General features: G+C 51.2%; 1 protein-coding gene, 1 non-coding gene and 1 pseudogene across 23 annotated transcripts in view; 2 read left to right on the top strand and 1 right to left on the bottom strand.

Annotated features, from left to right (window-relative positions):
* Positions 1-17,999, top strand: part of DIDO1 (death inducer-obliterator 1) — a 60,218-nt gene extending 42,219 nt beyond the window's left edge. For 16 of the 22 annotated variants that reach the window (XM_078372082.1, XM_035299137.3, XM_035299130.3 and 13 more), the window contains 8 exons: positions 207-323; positions 457-561; positions 1,087-1,222; positions 1,441-1,969; positions 2,982-3,135; positions 3,883-3,972; positions 4,969-5,164; positions 13,290-16,752. In XM_078372082.1, coding sequence (XP_078228208.1) covers positions 207-323; positions 457-561; positions 1,087-1,222; positions 1,441-1,969; positions 2,982-3,135; positions 3,883-3,972; positions 4,969-5,164; positions 13,290-16,489 — 4,527 coding nt within the window. In that variant the 3' untranslated portion in view covers positions 16,490-16,752. Of the gene's footprint in view, positions 1-206; positions 324-456; positions 562-1,086; positions 1,223-1,440; positions 1,970-2,981; positions 3,136-3,882; positions 3,973-4,968; positions 5,165-13,289 lie in introns of all 22 variants that reach the window. The other 6 variants (XM_035299142.3, XM_078372084.1, XM_035299141.3 and 3 more) reach the window with 2 other exon arrangements.
* LOC118154432 (U1 spliceosomal RNA) lies at positions 4,303-4,466 on the top strand. Its single transcript, XR_004744283.1, has one exon. It is a non-coding gene; the product is annotated as a U1 spliceosomal RNA (small nuclear RNA).
* Positions 18,000-26,645: 8,646 nt separating the features above from the next.
* On the bottom strand, positions 26,646-27,349 carry LOC100394948 (large ribosomal subunit protein eL15 pseudogene; annotated as a pseudogene).
* Between the last annotated feature and the right edge of the window lie 238 nt (positions 27,350-27,587).

Below are 27,587 nucleotides of genomic sequence, written 5' to 3'. Positions count from 1 at the left end.
AGGCCCCGGGGCACACTCTCACAAGGTCATTTGGGGAGTTAAAGAGGTCACACCCTGCAGAGCTCTGTCCAGTGCCACAGCAAGTGGGCCCTGGGGGCCTTTGTGCTGTGCCCTCTGAACTTCTGGGCAGCTCTGTTTTCCATAAGCTCTCCATACTGACAGATAAACGAATATTATTTGAGTCAATGAAAAATACTTGTTTACAGGGACTTTTCCATCGTGTTCTGCGGGAGGAAATCTCTTTGGCGAAACTTGTGAGAATGAAGCCTGAAGAGCTTGTATCTAAAGAGCTTTCCACGTGGAAAGAGAAGCCAACGAGATCTGTGAGTGCTGAGCAGGCTGCGAAGGCGCCCAGGAATCGAGTTTAACAGAAATCAGTTTGCAGACAGTTTGCATGAGCGATGCTTTCCTCCTAGAAAACAAGGCTTGAGCTCGGTTTTGTCTATCTAATTTCAGGTGATGGAGCCCAGGACTAAAGTGCACAGTGAAAGTAAGAAGGCGGCCGCCAGGCAGGAGGTCATCCCTGACATGGAGGACTCTCCGCCAGTGTCGGATTCTGAGGTGAGCACTTGGGAATTTCTGTGTTCAGGTACCTGAATGCTTGGGCAGGACACTGAGCTGACAGCAGGTGTATGCCATTGTGGTAATGCCATTGTATTTCTCAGGCCTTGTATTCTTCCGCCGTGAGACGATTTTCTTGTGTGTATGTGTTTTTTTTTTTTTTTTTAAGACTGAGTCTCGCTCTGTCACCAGGCGCCAGGCTGGAGTGCAGTGGTGCGATCTTGGCTCACTGCAACCTCCGCCTTCCGGCTTCAAGCAATTCTCTTGCCTCAGCCTCCCGAGTAGCTGGGACTACAGGCGTGCTCCACCACACCCAGCTAAATTTTGTAGTTTTTAGTAGCGACCAGGTTTCACCCATGTTGGCCAGGATGGTCTTGATCTCTTGACCTCGAGATCTGCCCATCTTAGCCTCCCAAAGTGCTGGGATTACAGGCGTGAGCCACCACGCCCGGCCTTCTTGTACGTTGTTAATTTGGAGCTGAGTTTGGAAAATAGATGACCTCATTTTTTTCCTTTTCCTTTTAGGAACAGCAGGAGTCAGCACGTGCTGTCCCTGAGAAGAGCGCAGTGCCCCTCCTCGATGTCTTCAGCAGCATGTTGAAAGACACCACCAGTCAGCACCGTGCACACCTCTTCGATCTCAACTGCAAAATCTGTACAGGTGAGCACAATTTGGGGGATGGAGCCTTGGAGCTGAGCCTACACTTGATTTGTTAAAAATCACTGCATCCTTCTCAAAGCAACTGCACCTAAGCCAAGCTTAGACACACAGAAAGGCCGGAACAATTCCCTGCCCTGCCTTCAGTGTTGCTTTCGACTTTTTGTGAGAAACACTCGTGGGCCGGCTGGCTTTCTCACGGAGCCTTTCCTCGTCTTCAGGCCAGGTTTCCTCCGCAGAAGATGAGCCAGCTACAAAAAAACCAAAATTGTCAGCTCCTGTTAAGAAAGAAGACTTAAAACCCAAGCATGAGAGCTCTGCACCTGACCCTGCTCCTGATTCAGCTGATGAGGTGATACCCGAGGTGCTGCCTGAAGTTGCCCCTGAGCCAGGCCTGGAAAGTGCTTCTCATCCAAACGTGGACAGAACCTATTTCCCTGGGCCTCCAGCAGATAGCCATCCTGAGCCCTCCCCACCGGAAGACCTGTCCCCCTGCCCAGCCTTCTGTGGGAGCGGGGTGGTCACCACTGTCACAGTGTCCGGCCGGGATCCCAGGACTGCTCCAAGTAGTTCCTGCACAACCGTGACCTCTGCAGCAAGCCGCCCAGACAGCACCCACGTGGTGGAAAGCAGACAAGATGTGGCGAAGCCTGCCTTGGCCTCCGTGATGCTGCCCAAGTCCATACTGGCTAAGCCGTCTCCATCCCCTGACCCAAGGTACTTGTCAGTTCCTCCATCACCAAATACCAGGTACGTGCTTCGGGTGTGGTCTCAACAAGCCAAACGTGTTTTTAGATGAACAGAAGGGAAGAATGGTGATTTAATAGTTGAACTCTGAAATTTCACCCGAAATACTTTTACTCGTTCGTCTTTTAGAAAGCCCCAGTTTTAGGGTGCTCTCTTGTCATTTTGGAAGTAAAGATCTTAGAAATTTATATTTAAATTTATGCTCATCCAGTTTCTTGCCTATTCATTTTATTTTTCTTTAATCAAGATGTCTCTATTATTATAATTAAAGTAATTAATCAGCAAAAGTAAGCTGCCAAAATGTAAAACTTGAAAGCGTTCACTTTTGATTTTAAACATAAAGTCTTTGTACTCTTGAGGCTGGGCACAGTGGCTCACACCTGTAATCCCATACTTTGAGGGGCAGAGGTGGGAGATTTGCCTGAGCCCAGGAGTTTGAAACCAGCTTGAGCAACATGGCGAAAAATACAAAAATTTAGCCAGGCGTGGTAGTGCGCGCCTATAGTCCCAGCTACTTAAAAGGCTGAGGTGGGAGGATCACCGGAGCCCAGGAAGTGGAGACTGCAGCCAGCCATGTCGCACCATTGCACTCCAGCCTCTGTGACAGAATGAGGTTCTGTCTCAAACAAAAGCCTTTATGCTGGCTGGGCTCAGTGGCTCACGCCTATAATCCCAGCACTTTGGGAGGCCGAGGCGGGTGGATCACGAGGTCAAGAGATCGAGACCATCCTGGTCAACATGGTGAAACCCCATCTCTACTAAAAATACAAAAATTAGCTGGGCATGGTGGCGCATGCCTGTAGTCCCAGCTACTCAGGAGGCTGAGGCAGTAGAATTGCCTGAACCCAGGAGGCGGAGGTTGCGGTGAGCCGAGATCGCGCCATTGCACTCCAGCCTGGGTAACAAGAGTGAATCTCCGTCTCAAAAAAAAAAAAAAAAAAAAAGCCTTTATGCTTTTGAAACTTTTATTGCACAGAGAGACATTGACTTTTATTTTTATGGTTTTGTTTTACAGCGCATCAGAATCACGGTCCCCTCCAGAGGGAGACACGACCCTCTTTTTGTCTCGACTCAGCACCATCTGGAAAGGATTTATTAACATGCAGAGTGTGGCAAAATTTGTCACTAAGGCGTATCCCGTCTCTGGGTGTTTTGACTACCTCAGTGAGGTTAGAAACAAAAAAGTGTGTGTGTGTGTGTGTGTGTGTGTGTGTGTGTGTGTTTACACGTGTCTTTCATAGGAGTTTCTATGTTATGTAACTTTCTCTCTTAATTCACGGGGTAGGAAAGAAAGAAAAATGTGTGACACCCTTGCAACTGACTGTCTGAATATAGAAGCACCTCTAAATGCAAAGTGGCGATTGCCATGATGAGTCAGCAGTTGGGACAGGGTCAGAAACTCGAGCCTGCAGTCTGGCATCTCAGTGATGGGTTTCACAAGGGTACTGACCAGGTGCTGTGCCCACAGCCCCAGCATAGCCAGGTGTTCAGAGCCTGCTTTACATAGACCTGGCCACATGTAGGGTGGCACATACGACCCTATGGCAGGCCTTTTAGTTGTCAAAATTAGCCAAAAACCAGCACTAGCATTTATGACCTTCATGTAGGGAGTCACCCTGGCTCATGTACGAATCGCTACTCTTTATGTATGTACAGAAAAGATAACATAGAAGTGTTGCCCAGCCATTTCTAAACATAACCTTGTTTGGCAGAAGGTTGGCATCATACTCCCCTCAGATTTGGTAACTTGTGACCCTGGATTTAATACAGCATTTAGTTCAAGTATGACTGTAATCCTTGCAATTGTGGTGGTCTTCTGGAACCTTGGATAGGACAGTGCCTTAAAGTGACTCCATTGATCTTTTTGTGACTACTACAGTTTCACCAGTTATTTACTCAAAGTCCTTTTTGTTTAGGATTTGCCTGACACAATTCACATTGGTGGGAGGATCGCACCGAAGACAGTTTGGGATTATGTTGGCAAGCTCAAGTCTTCTGTGTCTAAGGTATCGCTTGCAGTATGCATTCTGTAACCATGGAAGATAGTGTTTAAACACGTCTTTTTTTAACCTCTCATTTTGATGGGTTAACACTTAAAATGTTAGCCTATAACTTATTAGATATTTCCAGGTGAATGTTAAAAATTAAGTTTTGCAGTAAGCTGAGATCACACCACTGCACTCCAGCCTGGGAGACAGAGCAAGACTGTCTCAAAAAAAAAAAATTAAGTTTATATAGTTGTATTACTGTGTGAAGGTGTTTGAGTAATACAGTGGTAGAAGGTTGTTTCTGATTTATAATAATGTATGTGCAGTTAAAGTTTAGTAAGAAATGTAATACTTACCTGGCAGGGGAGATACCATGATCACGAAGGTGGTTTTCTCAGGGCGAGGCTTATCCATTGCACTCCGGATGTGCTCACCCCTGCGATTTCCCCAAATGCGAGAAACTCGACTGTATAATTTGTGGTAGTGAGGGACTACGTTCGCGCTTTCCCCTGAATTATTTTTTAAGAAAAGAAATATGTAAGTTTTATTTTCTTATTGTTTTATGATTGAAGGAGCCGAAGGTATCTTTTGCGGGGGTGGTCAGGCTCAGGGCACTCAATGTGGGCTCCTGAACGGTCTTGGTTTTCTGGGACCCCCTGAGATTTAGCTACAGCTGTGCATGTCTGTATGTGGTTTTCTTTGGGGAGACTCTGGTTTTCGTCTTGTTTACGAAAGGGCTAGACCCTATCGTCTAGTTTAACCCTCTGGAGAGGTCAACAGACAGCCATTGCACATCGCACAGCTGGTTCCTCATGACCGGGCCATCATGCACGTAGTAAAAGCTGGCTCTGCTCCAGACTCCACTGGACTCACAAGTCACACGAATTGCCTCACTGATACAGGAACTCTGTGAGATCGTGGCTGTGAGTAGGAGAGATTTGAAAAGGTTGTGAATCGGGCAAGTGATACCTGTGTCTTCTTTATGAGTGCTTCCCACTCTCTGTTCCACTGCAGGAGCTCTGTCTGATTCGCTTCCACCCCGCGACAGAGGAAGAGGAAGTCGCCTATATCTCTCTCTACTCCTATTTTAGCAGCCGTGGCCGCTTTGGCGTTGTAGCTAATAACAACAGGCACGTCAAGGACCTCTATCTGATCCCGCTGAGCGCCCAGGACCCTGTTCCATCCAAACTCTTGCCCTTTGAGGGACCAGGTAAGCGCCGGCTTTCTGGGTGGAGGTGAGGCCTACTTGGCACCTGCACCCCTCCTCCCACTGACATGCCCTGCTGAGTCTTGACCAGCCCAGGGCTCTGCAGGAGCAGCAGTTAGGAGCATAGACACAGCCATTAGCAATAGAATTCATCTTTTAGGGCATAGGACTGTGGCACGAAAAGAACCCCCTGTTTGTAGCATAAATTATCTTAGAACTGAGATTTTTAGAGAGGGAAAAACTCACAGCTTGCAGCCAGCTCATCCTGGCCTCAGATCAGAGAAGACTCAGTGCCCAAGGGTCCACTGGAAAGGGAGGTGACATCCCAGCGGTCCTGTTCTTCCCTCTAGATGGACTCGGGAGCCAGTACACAGCAGGAAGTGGCTCCATCACAGGCCACTTCTCTAACAGGGATGGATTTCCAGGAGATCTAAAAATAGTGACATAGAAAACTATTTCTAGAAAGAATTACTTTCAATCTGCGGCTCAAATTCTAATAGGTTCGTTCATCTTTGATAGGCTGCTTTGTTCGCACATTCCTTGGAAAGTACTATATTTAACCGATTATTTACGAATAGCACAAAATACATCTTACTTGTCAAGGGTTGAGGGTGATTCCAGGGGCCACATGCTCTGGTAGTGACCAGCTCTCATAGCTCCTTCGAAGAGGCTGATGTGACTTCAGTTAGGGGATTCATGTCAGAGGCCGACTCAAGTGTCTCTGTGGCCGTGCAGTTCTCAGAGGATTGGTGTTACCTAAACGTGGGTGTGTGGATCAGTGTCCTTCCTCTAAAGTGCTTTGTCACAAAGGCAGGTGCTATCTAGACCCTGGGCTTCAGTGCCCTCTGTCCGTCACCAGGCTTCGGCCGGTGTTCCTGCCACAGTGTGCAGGGTGCTCCCACCCTCAGCCCTTGTGAGATGGGGTACTGTAGGGGCCACTCCACATCCTGGGCGGGACTTCTCTCGCACGAGGCACAGTCCACGTTCCTACTGGAGTCCATTCTTCACACAGCGTGGCCTCGGCTTATGCCTGTGTTGTGGAATTGTATGTCCATAAAGGTATTGGTTGGTATCAATAATTTTAGGGTTAAATATTTGCTGGCATGGCACATTAAATTATTTTAGTGCTAGATACATTTTTAAAAGCAAAGTGCTTTAGTGTGTCCCCTCAAATCCTCCTTGGGGTAGAGATGCCATCTAACGGGTGGCAGAAAAGACCCTGGTAGAGGCTCTTGGTGACGCTTGTGAAGAGCTCTGGCCAGCTCCCACATGATCAGGGAGAGGAAAAACCCAGCTCTCCTGGAGGTGAAGACCGAGAAGCTGACCTCCAGCACCTGTGAAGACCCACTGGTCAGTCGCAAGTGCGACGGCGTGCGTGTGGAGTCAGTGTGAGTGCGGGAGCCTTGCGCTGCAGATAATGCAGCGCCTCAGCACCTCTCTCCCGGGGTGGAAAGAGCACTTGTTATTCATAGATACCAAGCCTCCCCTTTTTAAAATAATTGAAGTGGTATTTCATCCTTTTTTGAGCATCTCTCCCTGCTCCATCCCCAAACCTGGAGCTGTCAGGTGAGCACAGGCAGTAGGGGTGTTGAGTGAGCCCCAGCGCATGCTGGGCACAGGTGCAGCAGGGCCTCAGAGGGGATGCCCACTGTGAGCATTGGCGGGGCCCAGGGAGGCCACCCGAGGAGTGGCGCCCCATTTTCCCCAGAGCAAGGGCTGGCTGTGCAGGTGCAGCGCTGGGCAGTGGGAGAGGACTGGTCTCCTGGCACCTCCCAGATGGCACTGGGACAATGAGGGCTGGGCTGGGGCACTCACCTTGTCTGCTGAGTGCAATGGCGCCAGTCACCCACACTATCAGCGACCAGCTGTGAGGGACGTGACACTTGCCCACCAAGGCACTCACTGAGGCCATGACACTGCCTCACAGGGACACGTGAAGGCCCTGGGGACTGTGACCCACGATAAAGAGCAGCGACGTCTGGGAAAAGTCACACAGGGTGAGGGGTTCTAGAAAAGAAGCAGTGGATGAAACTCTTCCATACACTGCAGGAATGTTTTAACTTAAGACTTCAGTATAATTGTAAATTCTCCTAACGCCCCTGTTGACATGAATATGCGTACGTGAAATCTCACACACTTCCATGGCCACTAAGCAGCCTTGACCCTGGGCCAGGCCATCAGCTACTTGGGCTGCTTCACGCATTGATGACTTGAGTTGGTGTTTTCTAGATATAAATATATACATGTGTGTCCTGGCATTGTGGTGTGTGTGTGTGTGTGTGTGTGTGTGTGTGTGTGTGTACGCGCATACACGCAGTGTGTGTGTATAAGGTTAAGTCCTGGCACGTTCCCTCTGTCTAAGCGGACCCTGTCCTCACAGAGTTAGTCTCTGCCCAGAAGCCTTTGGACAGCACAGGCCACACCTAAGGGTGCTGGTGGTGACTCCACAGAGCCATGGTCAGGGGTGAGCTGTGCTGCAGGGCCTGGAGTCACGCTCCGGAAGTGGTGGGTGAGGGCCTGGGGGCCCAGCTCCATTCCAGACCTTGCTCTCCTTGCCAGGGCCGTCAGCCTCGATTCTCTGCTGCATGCGGTGCATGCAGTGCAGGTCTGAAGGAGACCTGGCACTCCAGCCTTGAGCTCCATGTCCGAATCGGGGCACTGACATGGGAGTGGACAGAGTCCATCCCCTGGGGGTGTTAAGGAGAAACTCCGATTGGGTGTAAAGATTCATGCAGAAGTCTGACCAACTTATCTATGTCCCTCAGTTTATACCACGCAATTGCAGGTGTCCCTGCCTCCCAAACATGGGGGTCCAGTGGGTTTTAACAGCAGTGTCCAGTCCCAGCCCCTCAATGCTTCCTGTTCACACTGAAACAAGTGAAGACCTCAAGGTGCCCAGCTGTGCCCTCGGGGAAACCAAGTCACCCACTTGATCAGCAGTTGGCCCCTGTCAGGCAGGCAGTGAGAGTGGAGCTGCCCCGAAGCATCCTCAGGAGCCATGCAGTTCACAGCAGGAGCTGGATCTCCCTGAGGACATTTGTCCTTGCATGTCTTCACGATTTGCCCCTAAAACACTGGGTTGTCCTACTTTGCCCCACAGTGGTACCCTCCATAAGTCAGCATCCCTGGGGGGGCAGCTGGGAGGTCTGGGTGTGCTGGTCCAGGTGGCCTTCTCCACCGAGATGTTCACCTTACTCTACCAACAGGGCCCCCCATGGGGACTGGGGTCACAGTCTCGGCCTGTCTTGGGGCCTTCTTCATGGAAAGGAGATGAGTTGGGTTGGAAGCTCATCACGTAGTGTTCTGTGTGAGGCCCTCACAGGACTGGACCACAGCCAGGATGCCTGCCTGTTGACCATGCCCAACCCCCATCATTTCCACGTGAAGCCACAGGCCTCGGAGCCTTGGTCTGAAACGCCTGTTGAGTAACCTTGGTCCATAAACACAGGTGCACAGTCTGCATCCTCCTAAGTCCAGGGCAGAAGGAAACGCCACCCTCTGTAGCTGCTCTAGTGGGAAGGGCTGTTTTCTCTGAGGTTTTTATACACTAGAAAGCTCTTCTGGGAAGAATGTTTGAATCCATAGTGTCTTTCTGTATTCACTTTTAACTGCTTTTTAAACTAGCTGAGAAATTCTGACTTGAAATATTGTCAGGTAAGCATTTCTTCAGTTTTTGTGTGTGTATGTAATAGTAGCTTTCATGGAAATTGTAATCAGTCAAATACAGTATTGAATCAAATGTACTGCCTTCTCCTCCTAAATCAATAAAAAGATTTCATGGAAACTGGTCCTTGTTTGTTTGAATTGGAACCATTTGGTGGCTCTTGGTCACCTATCCTAGGCCCCCCCTTTGCTTTCCGTAAGCCAGCGCAGCACACTCTGGTGTGTCCCCAGCCCTGCAGCCCACCCGCAGTTGCTGGAGCTGACGCAGCGCAGGCTGATGCTGCCCTGGGGCCCTTCTCGGCACCTGCGCGCCTGGAAGAAGATGGACCTCGCTCTCCCCTTCCCTGAAACGTGCTGGACCCAGTGGCTTTGTGCAGGCCTTAGGGATTCCCAGTTGGAAGAGGGGGGCTCTGTGTGTGTGTGAGTGGGTGTGTGTGGTGGGTTGGGGGAAGTAGGCGTCTTCCCACCTGATTTGCCGAGTCTTTCTACCCAAGTCATACTTCACAACCCTTGTTGATTAACTTCAGTTTCTGTTCCAGCAGGTGCGAACATTTGGTTTTGACAGATGCAGACCAGTAAGAGAGTTTTCATTTTAAATACCTGATAGTAGGATGTGCTACCGGCCTCATTGTGATAGCTTTGGGGTTGGGAGGAGTCAGATTTCGGGTGGTCCATTTAGTAAGAGGGAATATCTTCCTGCAGCCTCAGGTTCAGTAGTGAGGGGCAGCCTCCTACACCCTGAGAAGCAGGTGGTCCCCTTCGCAGCTGCCTTGTCTCCCAGGCCCTGTTGCCGACACGCCTGGACACAGCTCCTGGCTGTCTTGGCGCACTCAGCTCTGCAGGTGCCCCCTTCCTCAGTTTCTAGAGCTCTTTTCCTGTGCGTGTGGTCGGGTTCTGACCACCGGGTCTGTCCAGACCCCTCCATCATGAATGCGCAAAGGACACAGACATGGCGCTGCAAAGGCCTGTTTGCTTGCCCCTGAAGAAAACCATCCGCCCTCTGGCCTTTGAGAGGGTGTTGGGGGGACGTCCACACCCCTGTTCCAAGCCTGCTCAGCACCCTTCAGTGGAAGTGCAGGGGCACGTTTAGCCACAGCTGGCGTCTCCGGGTCCTGGCCCCTGGTTGCTCATGGCTGCCTGCTTTATGAACTGAGAACCCTCAGCAGCCCTCAGGAGGGAGGTGGGTAAGTAAGCCTGCTGTGCTCTGTGCTGCCCGCCGCCTGGCTGGTGCCAGCTTCATGCAGGCCTCAGTCTCTGTACCTTCCCAGGGTGCACTCCCTCCCAGGGCTCACACATACCACAGGGCTGCTGCTGAGGGGCAAGCCTGGGCACAGCCTCTGGGCAGCCTCTACTGCCCCTCCCCAGGCAGGGGCTCTGAGACCTTTTGACCTTCCTGTCCTAGACGGGCCAGGCACTGTTGTGCACAGCCTCTCCTCCCAGGGAAGATGGCTCCCAAGGTCCAGGCCAGGCGAACAGCACTGCACCTTTCACGAAGAGTTATTTCCAAGGTGCCCGTCACATTTTACATATCCCTGCAACCATAATAACAAACATGAGTTGGGTGACAAGATTTGACTTTCACAGTGGGTGTGCATTTGGGGACAGCCCAATTTAAATTTTAAGTCTTGGGGAGATTCAGAACGCACACCCATCTGACTCTGCAGCTTTATCCAGTTGCCAGTGTCTGCAGATGACAGCACCTAGAGCTGGAGTGTCTACACGTGCCAGCCACACACTGGCTGCTGGTCTCCAGAGGACTGCTGTGTCCAAGACTAAAGAATCTTGCCAGTACTGGGATATACTAAATTTTTTTTTTTCCATTAACAAGCAAATTAGCACACCATGAGACAGAGGCACATAACACAGTGACTTTGCACAGCACACCACCACCCTGACCGCGCTTTAGAAGCTGAGCATCTCCCTTGGGTGGCCTGGCCCCTCTGTGTCAACAAGCCAGCACTGGGCTCCCCAGGCAACTTCCCCACACCGAGGCCCCACAAGCCCCATTGTCCAGTGCCCCTCCTGAGGCCTAGCCCACGGCTGTGTCTTCTAGTGTCCAGTTCTGTAAGAAAGGGCCTGGCTTACAGGGCCCGGCTTACAGGAGCTCAGCCTGAGCCTCAGGGCCCCTCCCGCCAGGGCATCGTGGGCTCTGCAGACATGTGGTCCAGGAAAGCCATAATAGCCAATTTCACAACTGACCATACCCAAAAAGGAGATTTCAGTAAGTGATGTAATAGCTTATTCAGTAAATAAATTGCTGTTGTGATGAGAGCAGCACTATTTTAAGCTAACCTGTGTTGAACTTGTGTTCATCAGAAATGAACTTGACAGTCTGGCCTTCACATTTGCTGAGCAGCAGAGCCCAGGTACACCCCTCGGTGTGGCCTGCCTGGCTTTCCTGCTTCCCTCCTGTGCCCACCCATCCCTTTCACTGGCACCCTGCTACCACCTGGGGGACAGAGAAGAGGTGGAGTTGAGGTGCTGGGATACCTCACCCTTCCTGGCAGCCTGTGAAGGCACAGGCCCTTCGGCCCTCTTTCCAGGAGGGAGGGAGCAACACGCTGTCAGCCCCCATGGAGCAGGCTGGTGTTCCTCCCTTAAGGGCGAGGCGGACACCCACCCACCCTCCGTGCTCAGCCTGTCCACCACCTCCTTGGTGGAATTTGGGGAGATCAGCAACAAAGGTATTTAGAGCTTCATCATGGCGCCTGTCCACACGGCTACCTGAAGCCACCTGTGCTGATCTGTGACATCACTGGAAGCATGGGGAGAAAAGGCTGTTGTGTGAGCACCTTTTGTGTACCACAGTAAGGTTAGATTGTCTGTACACTGAGTTTCTGCAGTTCAGTTTCACAGACATTGATGCTGCTGAGACCTTCCCCAAGCGCATCGCTTTCCCTGAGCTCCCATGGGTTTCTTCTTTGTTCCCCTTTGGCACTCCTGATTTATTATGAGTATGGGGAGGGTCGTGACTGGAATGTTCGTGCTCCTGATTCAAGCTCCCACAACTTGGAATGTTTGGAATTGTCCTCTTTTAAGAATTTTTTTAAACGAATACTGCGCCCTAACACCCTAGTGTGCGTCGTCTGCCTGATCTGCTCTTCGCCGAGTGTCTTGGTGCTTTCCATGATCACAGTGTCCTGTGTTTACAGAGGCGTGAACCTTAGGCAGTCTTTGATAAGTTCATGCTCACTGAATTTCTTTATAATCATAAAACATTTATTTATTTTTAGTTATTATTTTTCCCCCTAGGCAGTCTTGTCCGGGCTGGAATGGAGTGGTGCAATCTCGGCTCACTGAAACCTCCACCTCCTGGGTTCAAGCAATTCTGCCTCGGCAGAATTTACAGGCACATACTAACACATCTGGATAATTTTTGTATTTTTAGTAGAGACAGGGTTTCACTATGTTGGCCTGGTCTCAAACTCTTGACCTCGTGATCCACCCACTTCAGCCTCCCAAAGTGCTGGGATTACAGGTGTGAGCCACCACGCCTGGCCCAAAACATTTATTTTAGCCATTTCATTCAACATTCTTTTTTCTGTCTAGCTGTAATTATGCCACCAGAGACTAATGGATGACCTCATGGCTTGTGCTTTATTGATCATTATGACTTTATTGATAACTCTGAATTGAGTTGAATTGGTACCTAATCAAACATTTAATATTACTATATTTAGTGTACTTATGTGTTGCAGCTCTGAAGTTAAAGACAAAAAAGGGGGCTGGGCGCAGTGGCTCACGCCTATAATCCTAGCACTTTGGGAGGCTGAGGGGAGTGGATCACCTGAGGTCAGCAGTTCAAGACCAGCCTGGCCAACATGGTGAAAACCTGTCTCTACTAAAAATACAAAAAATAGCCAGGCGTGGTGGTATGTGCCTGTAATCCCAGCTACTCAGGAGGCTGAGACAGGAGAATCCCAGAGGACCCAGGAGGCTGAGGATACAGGAAGCTGAGGTCGCACCACTGCAGTCCAGCCTGGGTGACAGAGCAAGACTCCATCTCAAAACACTCACATGCAAAGGGCTGTTACCTTCCTGGTAGTAGCCAGAGGGGAAGAGCATAGCTGAGGGCACCTGGGACAGTGCCCTCTCCATCCCTGCAGGCGTACCCCATGGCTTCCCTCCCCTCCACACTACTGCTCTAGCATTACAGAGAATTTCTTTAAAAGATGTAACAAATTCCAACGACTGGGATGAACTTCCCCGTGGATCGGGTCTTCGGTTCCGTGGTTGGTGACGGGTCAGTCGCTCCCTTCACATGGCTCCTGGGAGGACTGGGTCGGGGCATTCTCGGGCAGAACGATCCAGGCTTTTGCAGTTGTCTTGACATTTGATTTTATTTTGCCACGAATGGCTTATTTCTACCTAAACAGTCCCCATGAAAGCCCTTAAGAAAATTCACCTCTGAAGGATGAAAGCTGGATTTAGATTCTAAAATCTGCACAAATATTTTGTTTTTCAGGTCTTGAGTCACCACGTCCGAATATAATTCTTGGGTTAGTAATCTGCCAGAAGATAAAACGCCCTACAGGCACTGGAGAGTTAGACAAGATGGAGGAAAAGCGGACCCGACTTCAGCAAGAAGAAGCGGACGTTCCGGCCTATCCGAAAGCAACCGTGGCCCCGCAGTCAGACAGAAAGCCCTCCAAGTATCCGCTGTACGCTGCAGACGTGGCTGTCAGCACCACACCCCCCGGATCACCTCCGCCGCCGCCCCCACTTCCAGAACCTCCGGTGCTAAAAGTGCTGTCATCCCTCAAGCCTGCAGCCACCAGCCCAGCCACAGCCGTCACGACATCAGCAGCAGCTACCACGGCAGCTTCCTCCGCCAATTCGTCTGCTTCAAAAACAGCATCTCCACTGGAGCACATCCTGCAGACTCTCTTTGGAAAAAAGAAGTCATTTGACCCCTCTGCCAGAGAGCCTGCTGGGTCCACTGCAGGCCTCCACCAGGACCCCAAAACCACAGCAGAGGATGGGGTGCCCGCGCCTCCCCTGTTAGATCCGATCGTCCAGCAGTTCGGTCAGTTCTCAAAAGATAAGGCTCCAGAGGAAGAGGAGGACGACAGGCCCTACGACCCTGAGGAGGAGTACGACCCGGAGAGAGCCTTTGACACTCAGCCTGTGGAGCGAGGGCGGCGCCCCGAGGTGGAGAGGGCTCCTGAAGCCACTGCAGCCGAGCGGGAAGAGGTGGCCTACGACCCTGAGGATGAGACCATCTTAGAAGAAGCGAAAGTGACTGTCGATGACTTGCCCAACAGGATGTGTGCGGACGTGAGAAGGAACTCTACGGAGAGGCCTGCTGAGCAGGTGGCCGGGGCTGCCACGCCCTCCTTGGTGGAGCAACAGAAGATGCTAGAAGAGCTGAACAAACAGATTGAGGAGCAGAAGAGACAGCTGGAGGAGCAGGAAGAAGCTCTGAGACAGCAGAGGGCCGCTGTCGGGGTCTCCATGGCCCACTTCTCGGTGTCGGACGCCTTGATGTCACCACCACCAAAGTCGTCCTTGCCCAAGGCGGAGCTGTTCCAGCAAGAGCAGCAGCCCGCAGACAAGCCCGCCTCGCTGCCCGCTGCCAACCAGGCGGCGAACCAGAGAGATCCCCGGCAGGCAAGGCGCCTGGCCACCGAGAGTGGTGAGGGGGAGGGGGACCCTCTCTCCAGGCTCTCGGCATGGGGCGCCCAGGGCACCCTGCCCACGAGAGATGCTTCCAGGGGCACCGTTGTGGGCCAGACACTCACGCCGGTCCCAGAGGAAAAGGAGCTGGCCTCTTCCCCCTGGGCTTCGGGCGAAAAGCTCCCAGCAGGGCCTGAGCAGGACAGCTGGAAGGCAGAGCCTGGGGAAGGTGCCCGCCCTGTCATGGCTGGAGACGGCTCTGCCCGGCCTGCCCGGAGGGTCCTGCTACCCACACCGCCCTGCGGCGCCCTGCAGCCTGGCTTCCCCTTGCAGCATGATGGTGAGAGGGACCCTTTCTCCAGCCCGGGATTCGTGGCACAGGACAAGGCTCTCGGCTCCACCCAGTATGAGGACCCAAGAAATCTCCATTCTGCTGGAAGGAGCAGTAGCCCTGCAGGTGAAGCAGAGGGGGATAGAGAGCCACAGGCCAGACCAGGCGAGGGCACCACCCCGCTCCCCCTGCCAGGACAGAATGTGGGGTGCTCTCAGCCCCAGTTTCAGGGTCAGCGTGAACCTGGACCTCACGCTTTGGGGATGTCAGGGCTTCATGGCCCCAATTTCCCAGGACCAAGGGGGCCAGCCCCTCCGTTTCCAGAAGAGAACATTGCTTCTAACGATGGGCCACGAGGGCCTCCGCCAGCCAGATTTGGAGCCCAGAAGGGACCCATCCCTTCCTTATTCTTGGGGCAACACGGGCCACCTCCTTACGGGGACGGCAGAGGCCCCTCACCCTCTTACATTGGTGGACCACGGGGAGTGGCACCATCCCAGTTTGAAGAACGCAAGGATCCCCACGGGGAGAAGAGGGAGTTCCAGGACACCCCGTATAACGAGGTGACTGGAACCCCCGCCCAGTTTGAAGGGACAGAGCAAGCCCCGTTCCTGGGGAGCAGAGGTGGCCCGCCTTTCCAGTTTGGAGGCCAGAGAAGGCCGCTGCTGTCTCAGCTGAAAGGGCCCCGGGGCGGCCCCCCTCCCTCTCAGTTTGGAGGTCAGAGAGGACCACCCCCTGGCCATTTTGTGGGCCCAAGAGGGCCGCATCCTAGTCAGTTTGAAACTGCCCGGGGCCCTCATCCCAGCCAGTTTGAAGGACCCAGAGGCCAAGCGCCCAACTTGATGCCAGGCCCCAGGGGCATCCAGCCTCAGCAGTTTGAAGATCAGAGGGTCCATTCCCCACCAAGATTCACAAACCAGAGGGCGCCGGCACCTATGCAGTTTGGTGGACCACGGGGGTCTGCACCCTTTCCTGAGAAGAACGAGCAGACCCCTTCGCGATTTCACTTCCCGGGCCAGGCCCCGCAGGTGCAGGTGATGAAGCCGGGGCCCAGGCCCCTGCTGGAGCTTCCCAGTCACCCCCCGCAGCACCGTAAGGACCGGTGGGAGGAGGCCGGTGCGCCCCCCGCCCTCTCTTCCAGTGCGCCCGGACAGGGCCCCGAGGCCGACGGACAGTGGGCACCGCCCGACTTCCGAGAAGGCAAAGGCCACGAGTACAGAAACCAGACTTTTGAAGGGAGACAGAGAGAGCGATTTGACGCAGGGCCCAAAGAGAAGCCGCTGGAGGACCTCGACGGCCAGGGCCGGGCCGGCGAGGACAGGCGGAGAGAGCGCGAGCGCAGCCGAAACTGGAGCCGAGAGCGGGACTGGGACCGGGCCCGGGACTGGGACAGACACCGGGACAAAGACTCCGGTCGGGACTGGGACAGAAACAGGGAGCGGAGCGCCAACCGCGACCGAGAGCGCGAGGCCGACCGGGGAAAGGAGTGGGACCGCAGCCGGGAGCGCAGCAGGAACCGAGAGCGCGAGCGCGAACGGAGGCGCGACCGGGACCGGTCCCGGAGCCGAGAGCGAGAGCGGGACCGAGACAGAGACCGGGCTCGGGACCGGGAGCGCGGCCGAGATCGCAAGGACCGGAGCAAGAGCAAGGAGAGCGCGCGGGACGCGAAGCCCGAGGCCTCGAGGGCCTCGGACGCGGGCACAGCTTCGCAGACCTAGAGGCTATGAGACCGGCCAGACCCTTTTTAAAACCAGTCTCATAAAATGCGTTGAACAAATAGCTTTTGAAATAGCCACGATCTTAGATTCAGGATAGAATACCCTGGACTTGAAAATTACTGTAATTTTGTGTAAATGGTTTCTTACAAGATTTCACATCTTTACAATTCTGATGCTTTTAAAAAAAAAAAAAAAAAAAAACAAAAAAAAAAAACTTTGATATTTCCATTCAAAATTAAAGAAATGGGAAATTGTCTACAAAAGCATATTGCTTTTTCAGATCAGAGGTGATCTTTTCCAGTAACTTAACTACTGTAAATTTTAGGGGGATTTCACTGGACCCTAGAGCCATACCTTTACAACACCTTATCTGTCTGTTTCCAAAAGCCGTTTTACAGGTCTTTAGCCTCTGTCCCGGCATCCGGTTTGGGTGGGAGCTGCAGGCGTCAGGAGACGTTACTTGCCTGTATCTGGAGCGTTGAGAAACACAAACCTTACAAATGCATCTTTCTTTTGTCATAAAATTTGAATTACAATTTTCAACTGGGAAACGAAAACACATTTCTTAGTGTGCTCAGCTTTTATATATCACCTTATCCATTTTTCAAAACATGATTTAAAGCGACATCTGTCCTGGTATAAATTGTTGCATTTTAAATAACAATTTATTGAAAAATGTTTAAGTTTTACCAGCCTAAAAAAAAAGGTAACAAACCAATTAAATGTACTTTGGGGGCGGGGAGGAGTCCTTGATTTGAATAATCAGGAACGTTTTGTGCATCCAGTTTCACCTGAGCAGTTCTTCCTGTATCCTGGGAAAAGTACACTCAGCTCCAAACTGGTTATTTATCAGACGATACATTTAAAATTTGTCCATGAAAGCGGAACAATACTTCTATAAAGTCTGATGGGAAATAGTGATTATTAGTTCAAGAACTGCCAATGAGATAGGAAGCTGTTCATTGTGAAACAGTCTCTTGCTTGTCAAGTATTTTTCGAGTACTTCTGAAGTGTGAAGTAGAAAACATCTGGCTAACTTATTTGTACAAATACACTTTGATAGTTTTTATATTTTCATAAACTTCCTTTTACAGATATGAAATTAAAGAACCTCACTGTGCTTTGGAGTCTGTTATTCCATTGTACGTCACTACAGATTTTTCACTATAGTGCAGATTTTTTAAGTTAAGAAAACATGGAGAATGTATCAGCTTGAGATGTTTGGTGTTAAAAGCCAAGTGTCCGTAGGTTAAATTATATTAAAGTAGATGTCAGGTTCCAACATCTAGCATGATGTGAAGGGGTTTTTTTTGTTTGTTTAACATATGAAGCAAATTTTTCTAATTTAAACACACAAATGTAAAAATCAAGTGTTTCTTTAGGTTTACTCGATAGAGATTTCTGTAAATTGTATTTTATATTGCAGAGGCTGATATCACTGTACATGAGAACATGCAGCTTCACAGGTTTTGTTACTTGCAGTAGAATAAACAGCCACAGGAAGTTTCTGTCTCGGGTCTTCATCAGCCTTTTTCTAACACAGAGAAGTCTGGGGTCGTGCATGGATGCCTTGGCCACCCAGCTTTTTGCTGCTGGTTTGCCTGGGCTGGGCAGGAGTGCCCTTTGGACCCTTCCCTGACCTCAAGCTGAGCCCCAGATGAGACTGGCCGTGTGCGGGTCCCCACATCCTTCCGTCATGGGGCAGATGTCTTGCCACCTGTTGGGACCTAGCGCCATCCAGCTCTGGAGACGGGGCAGGAGGGGCAGGAGGAGGGACTCGCCACCTGTTGGGACCCAGCGCCATCCAGCTCTGGAGACGGGGGGCAGGAGGGGCAGGAGGAGGGACTCACCCCCTTCAGACCCACTTCTGGTGCAGTCAGAGCAGAAGCCCAAAACCACCGTGGGAGCCTCAACTGCAGCGAAGGGGTCTCGTGGTGGGGGAGTGAGCCCCGAAGCCCCAGACCATCCGGGCTGCAGCAGAATGTGCACCCACTGACTGCCGGGCGTGGGCTGCTGGTGCGCTGGTGAGGACGCCAGTGGGCACGTGGGGTTTGCAGCCCAGAGCCAGCAGTGCCAGTGCACAGGCAACAGGATTGGGTGCCTGGCCTGCAAACTTCCTCTGGTCACCCAGAGACCTAGAGCTTGGCTTCTGAACAAGCATGTGGGTCCACAGCCCAGCCATGAGCAGACGCCAATGGGATGTTCCCACGCAGACCTGGGCCAGCGCAGGCCCCTTGGCTGAGATCCGGTGAGACAGCAGCAGCTCTGACCGGCCTCCTCCAACAGCTGCAGACCATGACCTGTGCAGCCTGAAAAACGTGGCAAGGAAGACCCAGCTCCAGCCTGCTCCTGAGCTGGACCACAGCCTGGCCAGCCACACAAAGCAGGGAAAGGCCCAGGCCCCGGAGCCCTGGCACCCACAGGGCACCTCAGGGTCACTGAGCTGAAGCTCCCGGTTCTATAACAGCTGCCGAGGCAGCTGTAGGGGAAAGTAGGAAGAGCCATCTCACTTGAAAACTTGGCACAGGGGCCTCCAACAAGGGGTAACATCCAAAGCAGCAAGCACCCTCCCTCCCCACCCCACACCAGGCATCAGTGAGTCCAGGGAGGGCATGGTGGGGAGACCGTGGCTGTGGCTGAGCTCCGGGGCCCTGGCCAGGGGAGAAAAGGAAAGGTCACATGAGGCGTACCCAGACAGACGGTGACCTCAGCCCTCAGTAACCGGGCAGGGCCAGCAAACAGGCTGAGACAGCTCAAGACGGTGGGGTGCAGGCCCCCACACGCGGTGTCCATCTTCCTGTGGGACACCCAGCAGAAGAGAAGAGACCCAAACTCTCCCCAACATCACACCCAGCAGTCACTGCTGTCGCTATTTTGGTATTTCCTTAACCTTTTTTTCTCTCTCTCTGCATCTAAATTTTGAGAGGATCGGGGTCCCTCCCAGAGCACGCTGTTGCCTGAGGTTTGCTCCTCCTTGGGCTGCTTTGCTGCTTTCAGCTGACCTCACTCCAGGGCTCAGGGGACGCACGCGGGGACCCTGCCATTGGCTGAGTCTGTTCCACAGGAGGCTGGGGAGGCCTGCTGGGCCTACTTGGAGGAAAACCTGAACCAACTCCATCATCCGCCTCCGTAAGCCACAGCTCTGCCTGGCATCTGGGCCTCCTCAAGTGAATGTCCTTTCAGATCCAGGGTCTAGACATTCCTAAAAGGCCTGACTAGTTACCATCCCCGCTGCACAGACTCCTGATAAACAAAGGGACATCCCTTTGGGAAGGGGCGGTGGGAAGATTAGCTGCACATTTTTGTCATTTAGCAGGGCCCTCCCTCTGGGAGACCGAGTCTCTCCTTCATTCCAGGGGCCTGGGTCTGTCCAGAGTCTAGAACTTGGCCAAGGGCATGGGACTCTGTGTTGAAGCTTTCAGTCAGAACACAGGACACAGGACTCCTGCTCTCGGACCTACAGCCTTTCTGCTAGCACAAGTCGGGGATGCCTTTGGCAGGATGTCCATGTTTTTCAGTTCTAGGGGAGCTTTGCCCCTCAGGCAACTCGGGAACTGTGTGGATCAGATGACTGCGGTCATCGCTTCCCTGCAGCCGCAGGCAGCCCTCACAGCTGTGCTGAGAACCTCGTACAGCCGCGTGGCTCCCACCAGTCCCAAGCGCGACCATTCCCACTGCATTGAGGGAGCCCAGCTATACATGGCAGCAGTTCTTGGCCCATGGGAAAGAATAATCACGGAGCTCTTCCCGAGTGCCGGGCCCCTGATGAATCCACTTCTAAATTCACAGTCCTAGTGAGGGGGTGACCTCCAGGCCCCAAAGACATGAAGCTGGTCTTATGTGATAAAACCACCCTAGCATTCTGCTGTCCTCTCCAGTATGCCAGGAAAGTTCTGGATTTCACTTAATTTAGGGAGGCCACCTGTGGGTCAACAGTTTCAGTGGCTGATCAAGAAAATGGAGGGGGTACTCCCAGCTGTTCACTCCAACACATCAAATCTGGAATCTCACATCTGGGTCTCTGCCTCACTCATCCAGTCTTATCCCACACTCTCAACATCCATTTCCACACATTCTCCCAGGTTTGGGTAGGAAACGGATTTGTGGGCCCTGCTTCACAGCTTCTCTTTTGGGGCCTGCTGGAACTCCAGTCTGGTTCTAGATCTAGAAGCAAAACAGAGGTGGTGGTGGTCCCAGGCAGGGTGGCGGTGCCTTGCAGGACAGCTCCTTAGGGAAGGCACTGAGGGTCTTCAGACAAAGGGGTTTCAGCTCCCTGGGCAGTGGTGGAAGAGCCACATGTGCCTTGGCAGGACATGTGGGGAGTTTATGGGCAGACCCCAATGGACTTGCGGGCCTGTGGGTCTCAACTTCACTGGGATCCTCCTATATGTCCCCATTCCAACTTCAGGCTCCCACTCATTCCCAGCTCCCCTTGACTTTAAGCAAAGCAGCACTGCAAGTTTATGCTGCCATTCAGTCACTGAGGAGACCAGGCTTCAGGTTTGCTTGGCAGAAATCTCAGCCCCATGGCTACAGGCAATAAGGACTTGTATTAAGGCAGTCGTAGAGGCTTTCAGGCTCCTTCTTCACACCCCGAGCCAGGAATTTAAAGCACTGAGAGCCAGAGCTGCTGCAGCAGGTCCTTGTCCTGCCAACTCCTGTCTACAGCTTCACCAGCATGTGGGCAGGGAGACGTCCCTGCCTCCCTCTTTCCTCCTCAGCTTGTTCTCTTCTCCCTTGCTCACTTTGCCTGGAAGCATGAAAGAAGAAAGTACAGGGATGCCCCAAGCCCCTCTGCTTCTGCCCATGGTCCTCACCACCTCCTCTTCCTTCTCCTGCCTCTTCAGCAGGAAGCAGATGCATATTTGGATGGTCTGATCGGATGCTGCCTACAAGACCCTTCTGTATAAGCTAAAGTGAGCAGAGCCACTCACCACCGTTCCTGCCGTCGGCTTTGACATGGAAACTGTAGAAAATAAGGACACTTGTTTCACAGTGTGGGATGCTGGTTGTCTGGAAGCATTACTTCCAGCACTCAGGGTCTTCTCTCCTGGTTAATAGCAGTGACTGTGGGAAAATTCAGGAAGTGGCAGACGAGCTGCAGAGAAGGTTTCTGGAAGATGAGTGTGGAGATGCAGCACTGCTGCTCTCTGCAGACAAACAGGGTTCACCAATGCATCGGCCATCAGTGGGACAACAGGTCTTCAGTCTCTTCCTAACAGGACATGGTACGTTCAAGCCCCTCGTGCAACATGGAGCTAGTCTGCAGGGTACAGCCCCGCAGGGTCTAGTGGGTGTTCTTTTGTGTGCAGAGACGATAGATAGATAGAAAAGAAAAAGACAAGGACACAGAGATAAGAGAAGAATTTAGCTGGGCTGAGAGGACCACTGCTACCAGGGGCCGGAGTCCAGCAGTGGCCCCAATGCCTGGATGCACTGATATTTATTGCATTCAAGGCAGGGGGGCAGGGTCAGGAGAGTGACTCATCTGACATGATTGGTAGGTGTCAAGCAAATCACGTTCTTACAATATGGAGGGCCACGTGGGTAGGGTACAGGGTCACATGGGCAGAGTACAGAGGGCCCCTCCCTCTCAGGCAGCCGCTGCAAGGCAGGGAGGCACATACGTCTGTATCTTTCTATGCACTTATCAGAAAGATCAAAGGCTTTTAGGATTCCTCTATTCTTCTCACAGCTTCTAAGAATTTACAAGGGAGCGTCAGGTGGGATAGTGGAACATGAAGGTGGACAAGGATGGTGACCATAGGAGCACAGCTCCACGGAGAGATTTTAAGCCCCTGGATGTCTGTGGGCTGGCCTGGCCAGTGTCAGACATGTCAGACTTTCCTTAAGAGCCAGCAGGGCAGAGTTTTCTCTGAACTCCCCAGTGAGGGGAAACTCCCGCTCATAGCCTGCAAAGCAACAGGCGCCTCCCCAGACACAGGCGCTACCGTGAGGTGTTTACTCTCACCTCCTGGTCACCTCTCACAGTGTCCCTTCAGTTCTGAATTATATTTCACCCAATTATTCTTATTTCTTTTTTTTTGAGACGGAGTTTCGCTCTTGTTACCCAGGCTGGAGTGCAATGGCGCGATCTCGGCTCACCGCAACCTCCGCCTCCTGGGTTCAGGCAATTCTCCTGCCTCAGCCTCCCAAGTAGCTGGACTACAGGCGTGCACCACTGCGCCCAGCTAATTTTTGTATTTTTAGTAGAGATGGGGTTTCACCATGTTGGCCAGGCTGGTCTTGATCTCTTGACCTCATGATCTACCTGCCTCGGCCTCCCAAAGTGCTGGGACTACAGGCGTGAGCCACCGCACCCAGCCTGATTATATAATTGATTGTGTGATTGAATCTAATATCTATTTGGTGTCAATTTTATAAGTAATCAGTAAATATATCATCGCTATAACTAAGTAATCAGTTATTTATCATACTGGGACAGATTGTGCCTTCAGTCTCTTGTCGTGGCATCTGGGCAACTTTATTCCCACACTGGTCTGGATGAGGGACTTGACTGGCTGTCAAATGAGTTTTCAAAATGTTAAATGAAACTAGACATCTAACCAAAGGCCTGTTTGATAAAATTGGGCTAGACTTTCTGCAGCGAAATTCATTTGTGTCTTCATTGTGAAACGGTGTTAGGATTGGCTCGGGCAGAACTGTAAACTTGTTGTTGCTGCTGATTATTGCTTACCAAGCATACATTGTTTGTTGGCAATGTGCTTGGTTCTACAGGCTTTCTTCCAGCAGGCTCGGTGGCTCATGCCTGTAGTCCCAGCACTTTGGGAGGCCAAGGTGAGCAGATCACAAGGGCAGAAGCTCAAGACAAGCCTGGCCAACATGATGAAATCCCATCTGTACTAAAGACACAAAAAAATTAGCCAGATGTGGTGGTGGACACCAGTAATCCCAGCTACTTGGGAGGCTGAGGCAGGAGAACCGCTTGAACCTGGGAGGCGGAGGTTGCAGTGAGCCAAGATTACGCTATTGCACTCCAGCCTGGGGGACGGGATGAGACTCCATCTCAAAAAAAAAAGGAAATTATTTTTGGGAAAAAAGTGTCCTCATTTACTTCTCATAAGCCTAAATGCCTGGCCACAGCTACTGTAAAACGTTTAAATAAATCCACCTTGGAAGTTAAAATAAATAAGGTGGGGCATGGTGGCTCATGCCTGTGGCAGCCTGTGGGAGACAGAGGAAGTGGATCCCCTGAGCTCGTTGGAGACCAGCCTGGGCAACATGGTGAATCTCAGCTCCATTAAGAAAAAAAAAATTTTTTTAGACTGGGCGAAGTGACTCACGCCTGTAATCCCAGCACTTTGGGAGGCCAAGGCAGGTGGATCACTTGAGGTCAGGATTTGAGACCAGGCTAGCTAACATGGTAAAAACCCATCTTCACACACACACAAAAAAAAGCTGGGCATCGTGGCATGTGCCTGTAGTCTCAGCTGCTCAGGAGGCTGAGGTAGGAGAATTGCTTGCACCCAGGAGGCAGAGGTTGCAGTGAGCTGAGATCGTACCACTGCACTACAGCCTGGGTGACACAGTCAGACTCTGCCTCAAAAAAAAAAAAAATTGAAAGTAAAAGTAAACAAAGCACCGACTTACCATTTTCTTTTCCCAGAATATTCAGGGCACTTGGGCAAAAGCATCCGTCCCCCAATTTTACTGAAATGTTCAGTGGCCTTGCGTTTCATAGGCACTTGGTTGTACTGCCCATTGGAGATCATTTGCTGGATTATCAGCACCTCCTTCCCATGGGAAACAGGGTCATGAATGCTTTTAAAACAGACAATCAAAGATCCAGCTCCAGAAAACCCAGAGCCAGCTTTGATTACTCATCCTTAGGAGCCTTTCTCTCTGGACCCACATTTTCAGCGTGGAATTCTGATCAGTCAGGATTCAATCAGAGAAGCAGAACTACCAGATTTCACATACAGATGTAGGAATATTCATTTCCTATAGGATGTAATCTCACACAGCCTCTATATGACTTATCTTCACATAGGATGCTGGAGCTTGAAGTCCATAGGAGGGGCAGAGGGAACAGATGATGGACAGGAATTGGGGTGGAGCAGGGACAAGAGGGAACCCATGAGCTGCACCCTGTCGGTTCTCTCTGCCTCCATCCTAGATGCTGTGGTGTGGGGGTCTTGCAGGAGAAGCTGGGGCTCCACATCATGGAACAGAGACATCAACTGGCCCAGGGCCCAAGAAGCTACAGGAGGATCAGAGGAATGTGGAGCAGTTGCAGGTCTGCCTGGTGACCCTGCCCTGTTCAGCCTTCCTGCTTGCTATGGTCTGAGTTTGTATCCCACCATGACTCATATTGAAACCCAGTCTCCATTGTGGTGGCATTAAGAAGAGAGGTCTTGGGCCGGGCGCGTTGGCTCACACCTGTAATCCTAGCACTTTGGGAGGCCGAGGTGGGTGGATCACCTGAGGTCAGGAGTTCAAGACCAGCCTGGCCATCACGGTGAAACACCATCTTAAAAAAAAAAAAAAGAAAGGCCGGGCACAGTGGCTCAAGCCTCTTATCCCAGCACTTTGGGAGGCCAAGGCAGGTGGATCATGAGGGCAAGAGATCGAAACCATCCTGGTCAACATGGTGAAACCCTGTCTCTACTAAAAATACAAAAAATTAGCTGGGCATGGTGGTACGTGCCTATAATCCCAGCTACTCAGGATGCTGAGGCAGGAGAATTGCCTGAACCCAGGAGGCGGAGGTTGCGGTGAGCCGAGATCGCACGATTGCACTCCAGCCTGGGTGACAAGAGCGAAACTCTGTCTCAAAAAAAAAAAAAAAAAAAAAAAGAGGGGTCTTTAGGAGGTGATTAGGTCATGAGGGAGAGCCATCATGAATGGGGTTAGTGCCCTTTTACAAGAGGCTTAAGGGAGCTGATTTTCTCTCTCTGCCATGTGAGGATGCAGCAAGAAGGCGCAGTCAATGAGGCACAGGCCCTCACCAGACACCACATATGCTGGTGCCTTGATCTTGGGCTTTCCAGCTTCCGGAACTATGAGCAATACATTTCTGTTGTTTATAAGTTACCCAGTCTAAGGTGTTTTGTTATGACAGCACAAATGGACTAAGACACTGCTGGATTTTCATCAGAACTGGACACATCAGTTTTGGGAAGAACAGACCACTGCTGAACCTTCTAATCCATGAACATAGTATATCTCTGTATTTGTCCATCTTTGTAATTTATTTCAATAGTACTTTGTAGTTCTCAGTATACAGGTCTTTTACTTCTTTTGTCATATTTATTTCTAAGGTTTTTTCTTTTTTTGAGATGGAGTCTCTCTTTGTCACCCAGGCTGGAGCGTAACAGTGCAATCTCAGCTCACTGCAACCTCTGCCTCCTGGCAAGCAAATCTCCTGCCTCAGCCTCTCAAGTAGTTGGGATTACAGGTGCCTGTCACCATCCCTGGCTACTTTTTTTTTTTTTTTTTTGAAGCAGAGTCTTGCTCTGTCACCAGCCTGGAGTGCAGTGCCATGATCTTGGCTCACTGCAACCTCTGCCTCCTGGGTTCAAGTGTCTCTACTGCTTCAGCCTCCCAAGTAGCTGGGACTGCAGGCACACACCCAGCTAATTTTCGTGTTTTTTTAAGTAGAGACAGGATTTCACCATGTTGGTCAGGATGGTCTTGATCTCTTGGCTTTGTGATCTGCCCGCCTTGGCCTCCCAAAGTGCTGGGATTACCGGTGTGAGCCACCGCGCCCGGCCTAATTTTTGTATTTTTTTTTTGAGATGGAGTCTCGCTCTGTCGTCCAGATTGGAGTGCAGTGGCATGATTACGGCTCACTGCAACCTCCGCCTCCCAGGTTAAGGTGATCCTCCTGACTTAACCTCACAAGTAGCTAGGATTACAGGTGCACACCACCATGCCTGGCTATAATTTTTTTTTTTTTTACTTTTCTTTTAAAGAGTTTATTTTAAACCTATTATACCACACAGTATGTTTTATACACTGACATAGAACTCCCTAATAAGATAAAGCAAAGACTAAAATGTTTATCTTATTAGAAACATACACCATATCACGTATTGTCTTCAAACATTATTGCACTTTAACTTTCTTAATTTGACAAAGCATTCATGAAACAATCAGCAGACTAATTTTAACAAAGAACACCTGTAAGCAGACATGACTGTCCTAAATTGTTTATTAGGCATGAATTTTACAAACTTTACTTATATTAGCGGTAATGGTGGAGCTGGAGAGTATTACACCTTCTCCAAGCTGCCCGGCGAGAACCACCAATAGTGTGGTGGAACTTATGGCCCTTTCCAAGGCCACGGCTCTTTCAGCCTGCAGATGTCAGCCCACGCATCTCCCTGTGCTTGTGGACTGGTTTGGTGATCCATTGGGTGTCAGGATTTCTTCTGATAGCTTTATGGAATGGATCAATGAGAATAACCTCAAAAAATTTGTATGTGGAATCTTCTCCAACCCAGTAAGAATTCAGGACTCTTAGAGCCCCACAGTGGCGCCCAGCTCGCTCCTCTGCAACAGACTGAAGGCTTTGAGCAAACTTCAGCTGGTTAACACCATGATGGACAGGCTTGCCGTAAGTTGCACCCTTAGGAACTGGGCGTTTTCGGCCACCACGGGGAACACGAATCCTATATATAACGTAACCTTGCTTGGCCTTGTAGCCCAGTCGGCGCGCTTTATCAGGCCGGGTGGGGCGGGGAGCCCTGTGGAGAGCAGAGAGCTGGTGGTACTGCCAGCAGCGGACCCTCAGAAGAAAGCGCATGACATCAGACTGCTTCTTTCTCCATAGCTCCTGGATATACTTGTATGCACCCATCTTGGCTTACCTGATGGCTGCCACCAGATGAAAAGGGCGCCTGGCTATAATTTTTATATTTTTAGTAGAGATGGGGTTTCGCCATGTTGGACGGGCTGGCCTCAAACTCCTGACCTCAAGTGATCCGCCTGTCTCTGTCTCCCAAAGTGCTGGGATTACAAACGTGAGCCACCATGCCCAACCCTATTTCTAAGTGTTTTCATATTTTTTTATACCATGGTAAATGGTATCTCTTAAACATTCAATTTCTGATTATTGCTATTTTATAAAAATATA

This window comes from Callithrix jacchus, chromosome 5 (genome assembly GCF_049354715.1).
Source record: "Callithrix jacchus isolate 240 chromosome 5, calJac240_pri, whole genome shotgun sequence".
Classification (NCBI taxonomy): Eukaryota; Metazoa; Chordata; class Mammalia; order Primates; family Cebidae; genus Callithrix; species Callithrix jacchus.
The sequence above is the reverse complement of the archived record's forward strand: the minus strand, read 5'-3'. Positions and strand labels throughout refer to the sequence as shown.